This window comes from Apiospora marii, assembly GCF_038362585.1.
Source record: "Apiospora marii strain CBS 49790 chromosome Unknown utg000003l_segment0_segment0, whole genome shotgun sequence".
NCBI classification, from domain to species: domain Eukaryota; kingdom Fungi; phylum Ascomycota; class Sordariomycetes; order Amphisphaeriales; family Apiosporaceae; genus Apiospora; species Apiospora marii.
This window is the reverse complement of record NW_027117374.1, coordinates 2,788,356-2,807,503: the sequence shown is the minus strand read 5'-3', so window position 1 is coordinate 2,807,503 and position 19,148 is coordinate 2,788,356. Positions and strand designations below refer to the sequence as shown.

The following is a 19,148-nucleotide window of genomic DNA, read 5'->3' as shown; positions in this document are numbered from 1 at the left end:
CTTTACTCGTCCAGAAACAAAGCCAATATTGAAATCAACATTATCAAACCCGGAAGTTACAACTCAGGTGGATGTTGTCTTTACTCTAACTCGACAATGGAACCAATGCCATCTTCCGGGTTACCATCCGAGGCATCCGTGCCTTATGGGCAAGCATGTGCGACTTGCTCCCAAGCCAAGCAGAAGTGCGTCAGTCGCGGCGGTGGAAAGTGTCTTAGGTCAGTCTTGTTATTCTTCACCGATGACATTGCGGGTTTTCAATGTTTGAAGTCAATCTGATCCATATACTAAAACACCTGCAGATGTCACCGACGTGGTTTGGACTGCCGTCCTCTCCGCCAGTAGTAGGGTGAGGAAACATGGAACTAGACAAGTTTCAGCCCTTCGAGCATCGGAAATCGAAGGCAAACTTGACGACCTAGTGTCACTACTGAGAGCCCAGAATGCAATCCCCCAGACTGCGTCTGCCAGCAATCTTGTACCAATGGAATCACGCTCAGAAGTAGCCATGTCTATTCCTGTTCCGTACAGCGGCAGTGCTTCTACAAGCCATCAGTCCAGTGCCCCATCAGCCAACAGCCATGTCTCCTCCGATGGTGACTCATTTCGTTTTCACGATGCAGCTCAATCCGACTCATGTGGTAGGTTATCGCCCAGAATAGTGGTGTCGCCTACAAACATCGAGCTTTTGTTTCGTTTAGGAGCTTTCATATGCGTGAGCTGTGTACAAAACGCTAATCCCTAGATAGACTCGTCATCTACGTCGGACGGCGACGGACTGCATCAGTCCCATGCTGATGAGATACTGGAGACATTCCGCACTCATTGTCTCCAGCGCTTCCCGTTTGTTTATATTGCTCCCTCATTCAGTGCGCAGGATATGCAGCGTCATAGGCCGTTCCTCTGGATGAACGTCCAGGCCATATGCACCAAGTCGCCCCTGCAGTGCGAGCTCCTAGGACGACAGATACGCGAGTACCTCGCAAGGAAGCTCTTTGTCAAGCTTGAGCGGGACTTGGACTTGCTGCAAGGCCTCTTGACCTACCTCAGCTGGTATGATATATGCATGATACTATTCCACTGGCCTTTACTGGGGGCTGAACATATCATTTAGGACGCAGTATCACTTTGTCGGTAAACCATTCCTTCTGCGATTCGCGGGGACCGTAAACGCACTGGTCTTCGACTTACAGCTTGCGGAACCTCCTAAGAGTATAGGTGACGCGCTTCGTACCAACAACAATCCAGCCCATCTATTTGGATACCAACCGCCAGTTTCTACGGAGCGCACCGATGAAGAACGACGAGCAATCTTGGCCGCGTTCATCGTTTCATCAATGTAAGTTAGTTACCTAAGCTATACTCTTTCACATCCAGCCAAAGGGATATTCACGAACCGTTGCCTGTAGCATTTCCAGTTTTCGGAAGGCAGACGTCGTTCGTTGGACGCCACATGTGGAAGACTGCATAAGCAGCCTAGCAGCGAATCCAGAGCATTATGGAGACGAGATTCTGGTTGCAATTGCCCAGATACGGAAGTTTGTGGAAGAGGTAGCTCAAGTCACGGTGAGTCAGTCCTTCTTATAGAAAGTCCCGGAAGGTGTTTGGCATCTTGATGATACAACAAACCCTCCCGCCAATCTCTCAGATATTGCTCATGTGTAGCGAGTTGCTGACCTAGACTCTTTACTAGTGGAAACGGGCAGAGCATGAGAGGTCAAGCTTCGCAGTTTTATCCTACAAGTCTCTCCGCAACCGGTTCGAACTGCTCAAATCTAGCTTGCAACCTCGGGTTCTCTCAGAAGGTAAATCTTTCTTCCTGCTCTACCTCTGTCCATCCCACCACTGAGACTCATTCTTTAACAGAAACTATCCAACTCCACTTACACGATGCGAACCTACAAGCCAGTGAGATATTTATAATGCATGGTGGTGCACCCGTCGCATTTTTAGCTCCTCATTTGCCTGAGCATGTGCCGTCGATTGCCACTCGTATAGAGAGCCTGAATATCTGCGTCGAAGAAGTGAATGCCATCATCGGGATCTATTTCCGTTCTACGCCTCAGGAGCACGCGGGGCTACCCTTCGCTCTGCACCTTTGCTTCGGGCATGCTATGCAGGTTCTTTTCACTTTAAACACCCTCGACGATCCAGACCTGGACCACGAGACCGTCTTGAGGTGCGGTGCGCTCGATGCGAGCCAAGTCCTCATACAGGCGCTGGATATAATGGAGCGAGCAGCGTCCGTGACGGAGCCTATAGAGGAACGACAACGACCAAATCATTTTCGAAGGGGTATAGAGACCGCGCGTGCTAACATTGACAAGTGGGATGCGGCGTTAAAAAGAACCAGGGGTACCACAACCCTCGCTGCGGGCTCTCAAAACACCGCCGGACTGGCCCCCGGCGCCGGAACTGCCAGTCATGTTGATGCAGCCGTACAGTTATACGACCCGGTACTCACGGAAGAGTCGGACTGGCTGGCTGAGCTTTTCACCTTTTAGAGCGGCTGCGGAGCACCATCCGGGTGGTATATAAATAGAGTCGCGCATAAGTGGTAGACATGTGCCAACCAAAATCTATTTTGAGAATGTTGCTAAAATCTATTTTGAGAATGTTGCTGAAGACTTTGCACTGATTTATATGCAACAATCCGCTCACTGAATGGAAAATTCCAGAAGCAAATATCGATCTTATCTGATATTTATGAAATGATAGATAGCTTCATTACGAGCTTGATGGTTTGCGGCTGCACCATGGCCCTGCCGAGTGCAAATGGGTCGAGTAAGAGGTCTGGTTGACGTGCCAAGATGCTCTAGCGCCCAGCATTAGTGCCCATGATGGAACGAAATCGAAGCCATCGAGTTCACATATCCTCGGGTCGCCTTCGAATGCATGTTCCCTTGCGGCTCAAGCCGTCGGGTGAAATAGGACGGTAGCACCCTGACGGGAAGGAGCCCCTTTTTGCTGTCACCAATCCGTAATCACCATAAGCGTGTCTGCTCGCCGCCACACTCTTGAGTGCATATCTTCCAGTACCAAGCGGCCGGCGCGCAGGGTGTCCATCCGTCCTTTACACTTTTCACATAAATTCTCAGCCCGAAGCCAAGGTAAACAGGCAGGCCCAAAGTCCTGATCTTATAACCTCGCTAGTGCATCAAAGTATATAGCTCACAAGAATGGTCTCATAACGCCCTCACGATTTGCCCCATGAACTGCCTGTATTATCAAAAAGATCTTCTTAGGTAAGGTGGCAGCTCTGTACTCTGGCTTATTGCGCCTCGCCTCTGTCCATTGCGCAACCCTGATCAAATTATTTCCAGATAAGTTGAAAGCTACCTATTGTCTGGACGACCGCCTTCGATCAAGATACCAGCATTTGTTGGGAATACTGATGACAATATGTACACTATAAGAGCTCTTATGCCGATTAATATAGTCGAGCAGCGGACATCGACGATTGAGAAGGTGAGTGGAGGTGATTTAAAATCGCAAAGTTCGAAAAGGTCCACCTGCGCATATTCTTTCCAGCCTTATTGCGTTTGTTGCTTCTTGTTTGGCCCCCGATCCCATTTCCTAGCTGTCGTGGAATAGAGAGATATCGCCATCGATGATAGCCCTGGCTGCTGATCCTGCCGCGATCGCACACAGCAACTTCGCAGAGGTGACATGCTTAAATACAGCTTCTATTCTCCTGGCAAAATGGATTTTATTGCTTGTATCCTTATCCAACCATCAGGCGATCGTTCAATCGAGAATGATGTATCGCCATAAGCTTCCACCCCTACCACTGATGCCCAAGGCACTCGAGATGAACTTCAGGGAAGCGATCACGGTGTTCTCCCGTCTGTTCAAGGGGGCTCCGGCAAAGAAGTCGCCCAACAGCAGGAACGCCATGCCGAGCCCCCGAGATGCCGCAGCGCCGGGAACGGGCGATACCAGCGCAGCAGCGCGACCGAAACCGCCGCCGTGCTGCGATACGAGAGCTATCCCTGAAAAGGGGCCACCGGAGCGGCCGGCGGACGGCGACGCGAGCGAAGCCCTGCCAAAAGATTCCCGCACCTTCCACCAGTACCCCAAACTGCCACCCGAGCTGCGCGAGATGATCTGGCGCATGGCGTTCGGGAAGCACGCGAGCAAAGCCCTGCCAGAAGATTCCCGCACCTTCCCCCAGTTCCCCAAACTGCCGCCCGAGCTGCGCGCGATGATCTGGCACATGGCGGCCGAGGACCACGCGCTGGAAGTCGTCCTCGGCCAAAGGTGCCGCTGCACTGGCCAGCCCGGCGAGTTGCAGTTTCTCGCCAAACGCAAGCCCCTCCGGGCGCGGCTCGCCCTGCTGCACGCGTGCCGCGAGTCGCGCGGGGAGCTGGCGCCCCTCTACGACGCGTTTGAATACAATGAGACGGGTATGGTAGAGGCGCCGGGCGACCTGTTCTTGCAGCCCGATCCCACCGGGTCGGGCAAGCCGGAGCTGAGCTGGGCGACAGATCATCGTTACGTGTCCTCTCCACCGATGCCCTCGCATTACAAACATCCCCACATGCTCGTAGACTGCCGGCGAGACACCTTCAGGGGAGTGCTGACTTGGCAATGCGCCGGTTATTGGGTCGCCAAATGCCATGTAGAGGGATGTGCATTTAAGAGGCCAGAGATAGCTGTGCCTTTGGGTAGATATGATCAATGTGTCAGGCAACGAATTAGCAAAACTGATTTTGAGATGATTGAAATCCTCCCACCAAAAGAGTCAGCAGACGAGTGCGCACCCTTAGTTGCTGGAACTGGTGTGAAGACTGATTCATTAGTGGCAGGTTTTGACCCAACAAGGAGACAGAGACTGCGATATCAACGGTATAGACAATAGGGGTCATCAACCACACAGTTGCCCACAGAACGGACAATTTCGAAATACTCGTCGTTATGAAGACATCGTGACGGCCTGGAAACTAATGATCAGCATAATGCTTGATTCGCTTCTTGCTATGTGGATGAAGGCGACTCCCGTCTCTCAGCAATGGGGGTTTAATATTTGTTGTGCTGATGATTCCAGCCTCAAGTAGTAGCACCTTCGCGCAGCAATGCTCTTCATTCTCACCTTTTTTCGGCCGTTTCCCTCGCTGTTTCCCCTAATTTTACACGAATTCGAGCTCGCTTCCCAGGCGAGTGCCGTCAATAACCGGCGTAGCAAATCTCAAGTCCTTTCTTCTATCCGGATCCTCCCTGCTGGGGAGGCCACTGGCCGTTTTGGGGCGCATTTTGCCCTTGTAGTTGGCTCTGTAGTGCTGCGAGGAATGCGGGGTTGAAGTAGGCAGCATTCTGCGCATTCTGAGCCTGTGGCTGCTGCTGTTGCGGTTGGAACTGAGGGGGTGGCGGGGGAACAAAGTTCTGGGGCATACCCTGTGGCCAAGTGGGAAACGGGTACGGTGCGGCAGCCGCTGATTGCTGGCCACCGGCGCCTCCGAAGAACTGGGGTAGTGCTGGAGGATAGGCTCCTTGAGCAAACTGCGGCGGGGGAGGGGGACACCGAAGTTCGGGAATTGTTGCGGCGATGCTTGCGGCTCCTGACCGTACGACCTCGATGCCGGTCCCGACTCGCCGCGATGGTACCCACGGCCGCCACGTCCACCTCGGTCGTGGGGACGGCCGCGCCCTCTGCCTCTGTGATCGCCTCGGCCGCCACGAGGTCCGCCTGATCCGTGGGTGAATGGCGCTCCACCAGCAGGTGCAGCGCCTGAGCCGAAACCAGCCGGCCGGGCCAATGGTCTATAAGGGCCGTCGTCGTCTTCCTCGTCATCATACTTCAAGGATCCGGGATCGGCCGCTGCATGTGAAGAGCCATCATGGTACGCGCCGCGACCTCCGCGCTTCCCGGGTGGGCCACTGGCGGTGTCCTTCTTATTGGGATTGCGCGCTCTCTTCTTCTCCTTCAGTTCCCTCTTGTAAGCCTGTTCCTTCTCGTCGTCCGAGAATTCCATCTCGTCTTCAGCTACCTCCTCGTCATGCCAATTGCTTGCGTCTGTGCCCTTCATAGCCTTCAGGGGCCCTGTTTCGACAAACGTGGAATGCTCAGGAATGAAGAACACTTTAGACCCAACAGAGATGCCGAAAGATTTGATCTCTTCCTCGTTCGTGAAGCTAGCAGTGTAGCGAGGCTCGCGTACACTTCCGATGATGTTGTCCATGGCGGCAATGACCACCCTGTCCTCGTTGCACAGAACCGACCCCGTCTCCAGCGCGCGATACTCGCCAGTGGCGCTGGACTTGACAACAATGACGTTGTCAACAATGTGCTCAACATGGCCTAGCTCCTCCATCTTGGTTTCAGGCGTGATGGTGACATCAGGCTTCGGTATCACCTCTTCCGGGATTTCGTTCTTGGTCCGAAGTTGGCCACCAGCGGCGCCTCCTTTGCCACGGCCCTCGCCATCGTCATCTGATTCGGCCTCCATGAGAATGCGGGCCATGGCCTCGGGGTTCATTAGCGGCTCTCCGTCATCATCCGAATCATCATCCGAATCATCAGAGCTGCTGGAGTCGGACGAAGATTCGTACGGCGAAGAATCCTCTTCCCATTCCGGTTGGTCCCCTTCCTCCTGCGTTGCCACTCCGTCCGCCGAAGGGTCCTGGGCAGCGTCGCCCTGGTCAAGCATTACCGTGTTCTGCTCAGTGGCGGGGGGTTGTGGCTCTGATGGTGCGCTAGCATCCACGGGAGCGGCGAATGAACCTAACTGGGCCTCTAAACTCTGGAGTAGAGAAGGCGGGCTTGGAGGCGACTCGACAGCCATTGACGTGGCATCATTCTTTTGAGTCGTGGTTTCAGCCGAGTCAATTTCCATAGCTGCGGGTGCCTCTTCAGGGCCGGATTGCTGCTTTGTCACATCATGGTTGCTGGGCAGGGGCTGCTTCTCGTTGGGTTCAGTGGTGCTTGGCTCAGCGACCACCTGATCTTGGGGCGGGGCTTGAGTCTGTTGTTGTTGCTGTGCTGGTGGTGACAGCGTTGAAAGCCCAGGAATCTGGAAGAATGGCGCGCCCATGGTGAACGACCTCGTTGACCGACTTTGAGTGAATCGACTTATGAAATCTTAAGAAGCTAGTGTTTCTTCACAACTGGCGCAAGACGCCAACGGTTGTAAGACCTCGAAAAGATCTGCTGCACACACCAGTTGAACCTGTGAGCAGGACAGAGAATGTATAGTCAAACTGTTTATATATCGACTTGACTGCGAGATCGATGCCAACCAAATCTGAAAGAGGAATGATGCAAAGAAGGGTATCGCAGTGTGAGCCTACCAAGCGGGAGAGATTTGTATGAAGGTCCAGGTCAAGAAAAAAAACATACAGTGGGGCCAGCATCGTTGGTGCCAAAATTTAGACTCCGGGATGCTGCTAGCGCCGGCTGATAAGCCCCGTGCAGCAGCTGCACAGGTATGGGGCCTGTCGCCTGTGGGCACTTCGGCGCACCCGGCCGTCAGTCTCTGCTCGTAAGAAGCTCAGCGACTTCGTTCATCAACTGATTGATGTCAACCCACTTCAGACTCAACGAGATGCCGACATGGGAATCTCTTCGTTGCCAGCAGAAACACAAGCCCAGATTATGTGTTAAGTCTGTCAACGTGGCAGAATGGGGCTGTGTCGCAAACAAGCTGGTCCAACCAAAGGACTTCCATTGCTGTTCCGTGAAAAGCAGTGCACTGTGGCAGACTGGTCCTTGCCATATGTAAAAACCATGAAGATTGATAATTCGTTCTGGGGTAGTGCCTGCCATCCATCTCTGTGAATCAGATCAGTCAATCATTGACCAATCAACAGTCTGGCATTTTTGCTGGGGCGGGTACAGTTGAGGTACCAGCTTCACGTCATGATTGCTCGGGTGCACTAAAAAGACCCTTGTGAGCCTCACCAAAATTCCCAAAGCTCAGCTGTCTGTACCGCAGCTGAAAGGTGATAACTTCCCACCAGAACCACCAGCACCCCTTCGCCAGCCATTGCACCACATTGCAATCCGACACCATGGCGCCGCCGGCAGGAGAAGCAGAACACCGGGAATTTGTCCACCCTACGGCAAGCCATGCGAAGAAGAAGTAGGTTGCCGCTGTCGCTCTTACGATCAACGTGTCGATTGCCCCGCTAACGAACGCTTCAACACCTAGGCGCCCCTCGGCTTTCGCCATGGAACCTATCACGGCCTTCTACATTTTCCTTGGTGCCAACATGATCAGTGCCCTCTGCGCTCCCATTCAAGACTGCGACGAGACCTTCAACTACTGGGAACCCACCCACTACCTGTCCCACGGCTACGGTCTCCAGACCTGGAAGTACTCGCCCGACTTCGCTATCCGAAGCTGGCTCTATGTCAGCCTGCACGCCATTGTCGGCAACATCAGACGTCTCTTGCCCCAGTCCACCAAGCTGGGCGAGTTCTACTTTGTTCGATATGTCTTGGCCTTCGCATGCGCACTATGCCAGGTCTTGCTGTTCCGAGTCATCAGCTTCACGCTCAATGCTCGAATCGGCCTCTTCTTCCTGATCGCAACCGTCATTTCCCCTGGCAACTTCCATTCGGCCACGGCATACCTGCCATCCAGCTTCGCCATGTACATGTCGCTACTGGGAGCAGCAGCCTTCATGAACTGGCGGGGCGGCTTGAGGACGTCCCAGGGAATATTCTGGTTCGCCGTTGGTGGTGTTGTAGGGTGGCCATTTGCTGCTGCCCTTTGCGCCCCCTTCCTCCTCGAGGAGGCGATTTTCGCATTGATGAGCGATAAGGAGCGGTTCTTTGAGGCTTTCATTCGCGTCGGCCGCGGTGCTGTGGCCACCATCCTCCTACTCCTCGGAGAGGGGTCTGTCAACTGGTTCTTTTATCGCAAGTTCGAGATCGCGTCGTGGAACATTGTCATGTACAACTTGTTCTCCTCGACCGGTGGCCCCGATCTGTACGGGACGGAACCATGGACCTTCTATTTCCGAAATTTGGCCATCAACTTCAACGTTTGGTTCGTTCTTGCGCTTCTCGCCATGCCGCTGTTCCTTCTCCAAAAGGTGTTCTCCACACGCCACCATGGCTTCCAGTCAGGAATGCGCACCATCATCTTCCTCATGCCTTTCTATATGTGGCTGGCTATCTTTACTTTACAGCCTCACAAGGAGGAACGCTTCATGTACCCTGCTTATCCGTTCTTGACCCTCAACGCTGCCCTGGCATTACACATTATCCTCAACGCATTCGGGCATACGGATCCCAATTCTCTGATTGGGCGCATCCCTGCACGTCTCAAGCTATTCGCCGTCACCTTAACTATGTTCTTATCTTTGGATCTTGGTGTGGCGCGCATAGTTGGGCTGTATACCGCATACTCGGCACCCTTGAAGCTGTACACGCCTCTGGGTGCAGGTGTGTCTGGGCAGCAGGGAGTTGGTGGCCAGGGTGATTTCGTCTGCTTAGGGAAGGAGTGGTATCGATTCCCCAGCTCGTACTTTCTCCCGCGCGATATGCATGCCAAGTTCATCCGGTCCGAGTTCCGCGGTCTGCTGCCAGGCGAGTTCTCGGAGGCTCGCGTTGGTTTTGGGTTCTTTGGCGGGACTTGGCTTCCCACGAACGGTATGAACGACCGCAACGAGGAAGACATGGGCAAATATATTGATGTCCGACAATGCTCCTTCCTGGTCGATACGCAGTACCCCGAGCGTGGTGGACCACTCCCGCCAAATGAGCCCGACTACGTGGCCGACGAGGAGAATTGGGACGTGGTAAAGTGTGTTCCGTTCCTCGATGCCGAAAAGACGCATTGGCTTGCGCGAGTCCTCTGGGTGCCGGACACCAGTCTTGTTCCAGAGCGATTCCGAAGACACTGGGGCCAGCATTGTTTGCTGCAGAAGAAGAAGCACTGAAGGGGGCGCACGTTAGCTAATAGCTATCATGGTTATTATGCCAGGCGCCAATTTTACTCATGTGTATAGTGATACCTTATTCTAAGTTCAAACAGGAATAATCTTGATTTCTCACTTATGAAACATTAATCTAGAGAATGTTTGCCGCCTTGATATGATGCTTACCTCTTACAATCACCGAACTGGGACCACTTGACTGCCCGAGGTCTATACTTGTTGCTGTGTGCATTTCCAGGCTTATGAGTTCTTCTCCGGCACTTACGATTCAAGGAACACTGTGTAGCATGTCTCATACGTAGTTATCGTTACTTTATTGGCCCTGTATCAACCTAAATGTCATCAAAGCAGCCCTTGTCAGAACCCTCGCGTGAGTTTCAAGACTAGACTCGAGTGTGCCAGAGCGGCATCGCGTTCGCAATGATTCCATCAGCTTTTCGGCTCCCAGTCCTGGGCCGCGAGACCCGACATAGACTCTATCGGCGGCGAACATCTGACATCGGGTTACTGTCGTGTTCCGGACGGCGCATACGAATATCATGGCTAGCAACGTCGCCGGCATCGTGATCGGTGTTCCGACGAATAGTCATCAACCGCAGGCAGTCAAGGTTTGCCTTTAGTACAGCCATGCCCCGAATCAGGATGCTGCGGGCTACTTTGCTGACGGGGCATTGGTCTTATGGTCGGGGTGCAGGAGGGCTTCGGCGTCAAAAGCCGAGAGCGAAAAGAGGCCCAGCTTCTCGAGGTTGCTGAGGCTCTCGAACTTGACATCTGGAGCTGTCCGGGATTGGGATGGGGCAGGGTTGTCGTCGCACAGCTTGGGCCAGCCGTTCTCGTCCATCTCCAGGTCCTTGCCACGCTGGAGCTTTCCTTTCGCGACGAGGCCATCGAGGACTTCGTACACGGCCCGAAGGGTTGACAGGGTTGCGGGGCCGCTGGGGACTTGCGGCTTATGGTGTACGCCGGTCTGGGCGATGACGGGCTGCTGGTGTGAGGAGATGAGTTTGTCGAAGGAACTGACGAAGCTGTTGGGATTGGTCTTGCTTCGTTTCGAGGGCCGTGCAGCATGGGACGTCTTCTCAGGAGCGCCAGCGCCGGGCGTCTTCTCGGAGGTGCCAGCGCGGCGCTTGGTGCCCCTTTTGGGGATCGCCGGCTCGGGGTCCCGAGGTGGAGGATCCTTCAACTGCATGGCTATCTCATGAACTTGGTCCACTTCCTTGCGCAGCATATCCTGTGCGCGTTCGGCAGCCTCGAGCCTGGATCGTGCCTGACACAATGCCGCTTCTGACGCGTCTGCTTCCGCCTGGACCCCTTCTGGAACCGGGCGGCCGTCCTCCGTGAATCGTTTGAGGATGGAACCCCAATCGACCGACTCATGTTCAGTCTTCTTGTAGGCGAGGTCGAGCTTGGCCATCTTGACTTCGTGGGTTACCGGTCCAATGCCATTCTTCAGTCTCGAGACCAGCTCTTCAAGGCTATATACCTGGTTAGCGTGTCATGGGTTCTGCTACACTCTCTCACTTCGTACCTGATGACTTCGATGTGCGGGCAAGTGAATATGCCTGTGAAAGAGGTCATATTGCCACATGAGCACTTGGTGGTGTCAGCTGCGTCATCCATGCTGTGAGAATGTACACGGGTAGAAAGATATGGAAGGCGATGTAGAGAGTGAGATGTTACGAGAACGGTTTGATATGAAAGAAGTCGCGAAGTAGCTGTGGTCTTAAGGACATTCTTTATCATTTACTGGTGCAAGTGATCGGTTGCTAGGGCAGGCTAGTTGTTGGAAGGGTGATGGAGAGACCCTTTTCGGGTTATGATAGAAGCTTGGAGTTGTTCTACTTTGAGCCTGAGGACAACATGATCGCAATGTGAATCCTCAATTGAGCTCGAGAATTAGTACTTTGGATTATACTATGATGCCTCTGCCGGTGAAGAAAAGCGGCGGTTCAGAAGAAACAAGAGGTAACCGCATAACTTCTTTCTTGGTAGTTATAACTGATTTCTGGCATGTTCTTATATAACTATTCACGTATTCTATTTTCGGATTCATTCATTAGAGTTCGGAGATTTATTTTCAACTGGTTGATGCCTTATGTGTTTTCTGGAGCGGCATCAGCGCCAGGATCTATCGCTTTCGCATTCAGCATGATCGCGGCGTGACGGTGTAGCCCATGCTGAGGAGCCAGTACTGCGATGAGAAACACCCGAAGTTCCTCAGCATTTCTAATGTGGTTGCCAGGGCCGTTGCGCGATCCTTAGCTGTGCCTCGGGCTTATTGCATTTGGATATCATGAAACGACGGGATAGGGGGACGAGCCATGGTGGGCGCCAAATGATCCGGTTGCCCACGGCACCCAGCGCAGCGCGACCTCTGCCCAACAGCAGCCGCATGATATATGTAAGTGTCCAATCTGAAAACTTGGGACTCCTACGTCAGTAGCCACGTGGGAAGTTGGGGCAAGACGACCGCACCGGCCGCCCATGAGTCAGTACCCCATTATCGCTGCAGCGCTCTGATCGCAAAACGTGGAGATGGCGACCCGCAGCAAAAGTCGGAAAAGGGGAGCAAAATGCGACCACAGTCCTTTCCTCTACGTGTCAGGTGCCTCGCGCGCGCCGTCCAAAAGATATCGGCGGGTTCGCAAGACGCACGCCCAGATGCTGCTCTCGGACACCACGACGGTACCACCGGAGAGCCACCAACGACTGCCATACCCCCCGTGCGGGGGTCAACCGAGGAAGACATCGGGTCTAAGCCAAAATCGGCCGCGTGGTTCAGGACCACTCGACTGGGAGATCGTCAAAAGAAGGACGGTTGTTCTCATCCTGACCGACCTAGGATGCATTTTCGAGGACCGGACTTATTATAGAATGTACCCTATTCGGGTCAGAGTTGACGCCTTCGCCAACTGCAAACGCCCATTAGGTAGCAAACCCAACGAGGAAGAAAGGTCAGAACGACGAGAACCTCGACTGCGATCCGGGGTCCTTCCAACCCACGCCCTCCAACCCGGGCACCAATACCTTTGCTGCTGGTCGAGGATATCAGATCCTACAGACTTGAGAGGCGTCGAGGCTGGACTAGACCGCTTCTCTAGTGTCGCCTTATCGACGAATCAAATTTCTCAACCTCGCAGTTTGCATGTTTGGGCACCGTCCTTATTCTTGCATGACGCCGTTTTCGGATCGCGTTTGGTGTCAAGTGCTTGGCTACGAGATCGAGAAAACTTTTCTATCTTATGGAGAAGGCGGGACGGGGGGCCTCAAGAGCCGAGCGTGCATGTTCAAGCAGCAGCAACGCGGGCCGCGCACGCGTAAGCCAGAGTAGTTTGTCCAAACATAGAGACCCGAGGTAGCGGTGTGAAGTGCAGCTTTTCTTATTTCAACAAGGACGAAAACACTTACAAGCGCCCGCATCCGCGTACGGTACATACAGTATTGCTTTTCTGGCTGCTTACTCCGTAAACATGCCGCACTCACGATGCCTTGGCGAAGCGGGCCAGGTGGATTGGGAACCCGCGGATCAGCAATCCGCAGATATGATGGAGCGGGACGCTTGCTTGGGCGGCACGAGCGGGACGCACAGCCACAAACGCGCAATGCGAAACGGCCGTCATCTCTTTTTTGCTGGGCTTCGCAGAATCGGGCTCGAAGGTGGCCTGCTTCTGTTGACTTGTAGAACAAACCGCGTACAAGCAAGCATGAGGCATGTCTAGAATGGAAACACGCAGTCGTCTCTGAAAGGGGGTAAATGGGGGAACCATGCATAAGCCAGCCCGGTGCCCCGGGACGGGTCGGGAATGCTCTGCAGAAGATTCTTAACAATGCGATCGATGATTGCACAACGTCATCGCAATACCAAAGATACATTGCGCAATGCTGTTGGGTGCTGGTTGCTGCCCGTCGAATGATCATCGTCAGCACTGCGCGTGGTGTTCACACCGAAAAGTACGGGCCAACCAGCTCAAAATGTTGCACTCCCTGACCATCTTTAATACTGATCGGCCTAGGCCAATTGCAGGGTTGACGACAAGGGAGGGATGGACCTGGCTGTAGGCGCTGTTCTGGGCTAGCTTGATGGCGATTGTTGCTCAAGGCGATAAGCTGTCAAGTTTCAACAGGAGAACCTGGGGCGAGGTCGTCTGATTGCCCTGATGCAAACGCGACTCGCGCGTTGAAACGAAACAAAAGAAGAAGAAAAAATGCCCTAGTTAAAATCTTGGGACGAACTCGATCGGAGCAAACACCTGCACAGTTGGAACATCAATGTTGTTATTGGACACAGCATCTGATTGAACCGATCCACCGCTGCAGGTGGACGGTGGCAGGTGGCTTGGGCTTTCACCACTGCGCGCCAGAATACGAATCTGTCGCAAGCCTCCAGCTTCAGGATTTTCTGTGCGGCCAGTTGCTTCTGCTTCTGCTTGTGCCTCTGCTTCTGCTTCTGGAAGAAGCCCAGTGAAGTCAATGGCCAGGTCGTCTGCTCCTCTGCTCCTGTCGACTACCCACCCCCTCCTTGTGAAAGCGCAGGGGCAGTCTAGGGGTACCTCGAACCCTCACCAAAATCAGCCAACTATTTTAGTATCTGTGATGGGATGGCATGATGAGAGCTCATTTCGGCTAAGCTGCTGCAGCGTTGCACGGTCGGCCAATCAAAGAGCTCGTGTTCCTGGATAGTGGCGTCCTTCGTTCCCGACTAGCGCACTTTCAGTCGGAGCCAGCGCTGGGCAGTCTGCAGTCCAGGGTTTGGCCAAGGGAGAGGGAGGGATTGGTCGGGCGCTACGAAGCAGCGGCCCTGTTTGGGTCTTCTGTTCGCCTTCCTCACCGTTCGCCTAGCTTGTTTGCACAATCTCGAAGGTTTGCGGCAGAATTTGGAGGGTCCGAGGACATTGACACAGAGACTTTTATGTCATCATCTGTGCTGCCTTTTGATGTGTCTCACTCGCGTGCTGCGTGTCTTGTGTGTGTGTTGTCTTCAAATTGACAGGTGCTCTGCCGAAGACTTCGTGAGCTTGGCCCTCGGGGAAATAAATCAATCGGGTGCAACGTGGTCATGTGCCCCCCCAGTCAATGATGGACGTATGCGCCTGCTTTCAATATTGTGATGTGTGTACGGAGTAGGTATGTGATTGCGTAGCTAAATGGCTTCCCTGACAGCGACGGGCCCTCCAGAAAAAGTAAACAACAGTGGCAGACATGTTCCGCAAATTGTACGCCATTTTCATTAAACCTACCTACCTGGCTAAGAGCTTGCTTAAAAATGTTTTGCATCGATTGATTCTGCCTTTTGACAGTCTTCACAGATCCCATTCAGCATAAGCAGGAGCATGACAGAACCCAAATTGAACAAAATGCCTCTCGCTCTGGATGGCAGAGCGCAGCATAACCAATACCACGCTGATGGCCCGAAATTGTCCAAGGATGCAGGTCAGCCAAAATTGTATGGAGATGTTCGTGATCTTCGAATGTTCCCCTCCAGCTTGAGCCACTCAGAGCCGATCCTGCCAGATGGTGGCTCCGCACACAGACCTCCGCCTTACTGCTACTGGCTAGCGTCTGCTGGTGACTGAGCGCGGCCGATCCCTGCACCCTGTCGGTTCCTGGGCCTTGTACCCTCATTAGCTGCAGGTGGGAGGTCCAGTAGGTCCAGTAGGCTCAGTAGGTCCAGGTAGTTGTACCGGGGCCCCATATCGTATGCACTCGGGCAGACAGGCCTGGGCATACGCACGCTCTCTCCAGGAAAACGAACGACCACTTCTCTTTTCCCGTCCCCTCTCCCGCCTTTTTCCTTCTTTTCCCTTGCTCCGTCAAGTCGTTGCGACCCTACGGCCTCTCCTCCCTACCCAGAGAACTTCGGTGTGTGACCTCACTATCACGACCAATTCTCGTTCCATTCTTTCCCTCCCCCTCCTCGCGACTCAACACCACAACACGCCTATCAAAACAAACGACGTCGTCCGCATCCGAGGTTTCGAACTCATTCCTTAATTTCACCAAACACAAACGCCTTGCTGGTCAGCACGATTCAATTCACTGCTTAACCCAGACTCCTCAAGCGCGTAATATCCGCTCGTTTCACCTCGACACCCGGATCCAAACTGAATAGTAGCCTGTCCCGCTACTTGACGTGCCATATTCACGACGACGCTCTTGAGCGCATTACATTCATTGACCAAGTTCGATTGCGACGGTCAACAAACCGCAATCGACTTACTCACAAGGAGGACCCGTACGACACACACGGCTACCGACGCATATCACGCGCCCCCTCGATGCAGTGAAGCGCGCGCACTATAAAACAACTAACAATCGTGCGCGCCTGTGTAATTCTCGGGTTATAATTCAACCTTAATACGACCCCAGTGCAACATATCGCCGATACACATATTACCGAGTAGCAAGTAATTCAAAATGCCTAGCCATCACCAGCATCTCCACCGGCGGTCGGTGGGCGAGACATGGGAAGTTATCAAGAAGGATATCCAGCACATGGCAAACGACTTGACGAAAAAGTCGACCGAGCAGGCGCAACATGAAATCAGAGCTCCCCTCCCTTCGACGGTTTTCAAGACGGTGTACAAGACGATGGAGCCGACCTTTACGGGAGAAATTGGTGGCTACGTGACGATGAACTCGGGCACCGAGGGCAGCCAGACAATCGCAGTGGCGCCAGCACCTACTTCGGATCTCTCTCACCCCAAGGCTCAGGGCGTGTCAACCAAGGGTGCGGGAGTGTTGCCAGAATCGCTTGTACCTTCTTCCGATGGTGCCTTTAGCGACCGCACCGGCTTGGCTATCGAGACCGCCCCTACCACGGCCAGAAATCAAGCGAGCAACACCCTCGAGCCTACCGCCAACACTGTCGCCACTCCGGCGTCTTCTTCCTCCGCCGCGGCAGAGTCTTCCAGCGAGGGTGGTGGCGCCGCAGCAAAGGCAGGAATCGCCATTGGTGTCCTTGCCGGTCTACTAATTGTTGGTCTGGCCGTCTTCTTCCTTTTCAGCAGACGCAGAAAGCAGATGGAGAAGGAGCGCGCGGCAGCAGAAGCCGAGAAGAGCCGTCCTCCTATGGGCGGCGCGGCAGTTGCGGCAGCGGCAGCTCATAACCGCCAAGCGTCGGTTCACTCGACACATACTACCCGCACTACAGCCACTGCTCCCCGCCTGAGCCTGCGCCCCGTCACCCAATTCCTCCCCGAATTCGGTGAGCGACGTTCCAGCAAGGGTGCTGCTATGGCCCTTGCACTAGGGCCTGCACCCTCCAACTCGCAGGCCAACCGCCAGATTGGCCAAAGCCCCTGGGAACGCCCGATGACAAGCCAGAGCAACAGCCAAGAGAACCCCTTTGGCGACCACGCAGAGCATTACGACGGAGCCCCGCGGACTGCAACCATGGAGCAGCCTCACAACCCTTTCGATGACGTGCCTGAGCACGTTGTTGGAGTGGCTCAGACGACCGATGCGCCTCGACAAGCCCCTAACGGTATGGCTGCTGCTGCTGCCGCCGCCGCTGCTGCCGGTGGTGCCGCCGCCGGAGCCGGTATTGCCCGTAAACAGTCCGTCCGCAAGGATGTTCCTCAGCCGCTTGACCTGACCCGGGCCAACGAGGCACCTCTTCCCCTTCCGTCTCTCGTTTCCCAACCAAGCCCCACTGGTACCGAATTCAGCTTCACCTCTGTTGCTCCAGGTCAGTCCCCCGGACCCTCCCAGAGTGCAAACGCCATTGCCGCTGCGGGAGGTCCGCCTCACTCGACTGTGCACCGTGTCCAGCTGGATTTCAAGCCTTCCCTGGAGGACGAGATGGAGCTCAGAGCCGGTCAGCTTGTCAGACTCCTGCACGAATACGATGACGGTTGGGCTCTCTGCATTCGCCTAGACCGCTCTCAACAAGGTGTTGTCCCGCGTACCTGTTTGTCCACTCGCCCTGTCAAGCCCCGCCCTGCCGGTGGTCCTCCCGGAGCCCGCAATGGCCCGCCTGTCAACCCGAACCGTGGTCCCGGAGGCCCTCCCCGCGGACAACGGCCAATGACTCCTCAGGGTGGCCGTCCTCAGTCGCCTGCCATGATGCGTCCTCAGTCGCCCGCCATGATGCGACCTCAGTCCCCGGCCATGACGGGCCGCCCGCAATCGCCCGCCATGCGACACCCTCAATCTCCAGCGATGCGTGGGCCTCAGTCTCCCGGCGGTCCCATGAACGGTAGACCTGCCTCTCCTGGAGGCCGTCCTATGAGCCCGGCTGGCGCACGAGGACAGTCTCCTGGGCCTCGGCAGCGAAACAACAGTGAAAGCGGCCAAAGCTCACGGCGCATGACTCCGCCGGGCCCTAGCCCCCTCCAGCAGCAACAGCAGCAACCGCCGAGACCTATTGGCAGGAAACCGGTGCCCGGCCAGGCATACTAGCGTGTAAGAGACACAGACGGCTTATAGACTTCATTTGGCGTATTCTACAATGGTATCGAATTACTTCCTTTGGGTCCGCTAGACTCGAGCCTCTTGCGCTTCCGGTCTTCAATTGGCCCTTCACGACTTCCTGACGAATCTCAAACCCCATTTCCTTGAAAAACAAAAACTTTTTCTCGACATTCGCTTGCGACACGTTCATTGTTTTTTGCGTATTTTACTTGCTTTTGACTGCGGATACTTTGGTGTCACCCCTGCGTTTTTTTCCGCTGCGCAGATCAGCGTTGACATGTTCGAATACCCCGATTGTACGCGGTCTTTTCCTGTGCCTCTCAGAGCTGAGCAATCTGGTACTTTCTTGTCAAACTTCTGGTTTTGAACGGTTCGGAAGTTTTAATGATGCCCAAACAAACACCGTACCAGGCTTGCTTTACTACTGCTTGCTGGTAGTTTGGGCATCCTCTTTACTCTAATTTTCTCTGTGTGGCTTGGGGTGGTTACCCCCGGCGCACCTGGTCCTGGTTCGTGTTCCTCAAGACACCAGGGCATTGACAATGCCTTATATTCTCCCTTGGGATACTCCACAGTGTCGCCGGGACGAATCCAGTGGCGACTTGGGCGGTGGACAGGAGGGTTCCGTCGTCTCGGTAGGATTGTGGTTGACGGTTTCGGAGCGGCAATCGGGGGCGACAGTCGGGCCCACTGTATTATCGATGAGAAGGAAGTGGACAGGGGCCATCCGCCGCCGGGCGATGACGGCTAGTTCGTTGGTTGGGGAGATACGATACTTCAGATGCTGTGTAGATAGGTGGTTGAAAGAAGCTGAAGCAATCTAGTGATGCTCTTGTGTGCGTCCAGTAACAACA

At 54.3% G+C, this 19,148-nt stretch overlaps 6 protein-coding genes across 6 annotated transcripts; 4 read left to right on the top strand and 2 right to left on the bottom strand.

The window, feature by feature from the left end:
* Positions 1–96: 96 nt before the first annotated feature.
* Positions 97–2,504, top strand: PG985_004396 (Zn(II)2Cys6 transcription factor; the record flags this gene model as incomplete). The annotated part of the gene is made up of 8 exons (XM_066824165.1): positions 97–218; positions 303–328; positions 381–641; positions 750–1,053; positions 1,115–1,339; positions 1,419–1,566; positions 1,694–1,805; positions 1,867–2,504. The coding sequence occupies 8 exons, from the start codon at positions 97–99 to the stop codon at positions 2,502–2,504; spliced, it is 1,836 nt and encodes a 611-aa protein (XP_066687325.1).
* Positions 2,505–3,811: 1,307 nt separating this feature from the next.
* Positions 3,812–4,583, top strand: PG985_004395 (uncharacterized protein; the record flags this gene model as incomplete). Its single annotated transcript, XM_066824164.1, has 2 exons — positions 3,812–4,498; positions 4,551–4,583. The coding sequence occupies 2 exons, from the start codon at positions 3,812–3,814 to the stop codon at positions 4,581–4,583; spliced, it is 720 nt and encodes a 239-aa protein (XP_066687324.1).
* Positions 4,584–5,129: 546 nt separating this feature from the next.
* PG985_004394 (H/ACA ribonucleoprotein complex- subunit Gar1/Naf1) lies at positions 5,130–7,031 on the bottom strand (the record flags this gene model as incomplete). The annotated part of the gene is made up of 1 exon (XM_066824163.1): positions 5,130–7,031. The coding sequence occupies one exon, from the start codon at positions 7,029–7,031 to the stop codon at positions 5,130–5,132; it is 1,902 nt and encodes a 633-aa protein (XP_066687323.1).
* Positions 7,032–8,007: 976 nt separating this feature from the next.
* On the top strand, positions 8,008–9,885 carry PG985_004393 (family 22 glycosyltransferase; the record flags this gene model as incomplete). The annotated part of the gene is made up of 2 exons (XM_066824162.1): positions 8,008–8,078; positions 8,148–9,885. 2 exons carry the CDS (start codon positions 8,008–8,010, stop codon positions 9,883–9,885), a joined length of 1,809 nt encoding a protein of 602 aa, XP_066687322.1.
* A 649-nt stretch (positions 9,886–10,534) lies between these two features.
* PG985_004392 (uncharacterized protein) lies at positions 10,535–11,296 on the bottom strand (the record flags this gene model as incomplete). The annotated part of the gene is made up of 1 exon (XM_066824161.1): positions 10,535–11,296. One exon carries the CDS (start codon positions 11,294–11,296, stop codon positions 10,535–10,537), a length of 762 nt encoding a protein of 253 aa, XP_066687321.1.
* Positions 11,297–16,296: 5,000 nt separating this feature from the next.
* PG985_004391 (variant SH3 domain-containing protein) lies at positions 16,297–18,282 on the top strand (the record flags this gene model as incomplete). The annotated part of the gene is made up of 1 exon (XM_066824160.1): positions 16,297–18,282. The coding sequence occupies one exon, from the start codon at positions 16,297–16,299 to the stop codon at positions 18,280–18,282; it is 1,986 nt and encodes a 661-aa protein (XP_066687320.1).
* Positions 18,283–19,148: the final 866 nt, after the last annotated feature.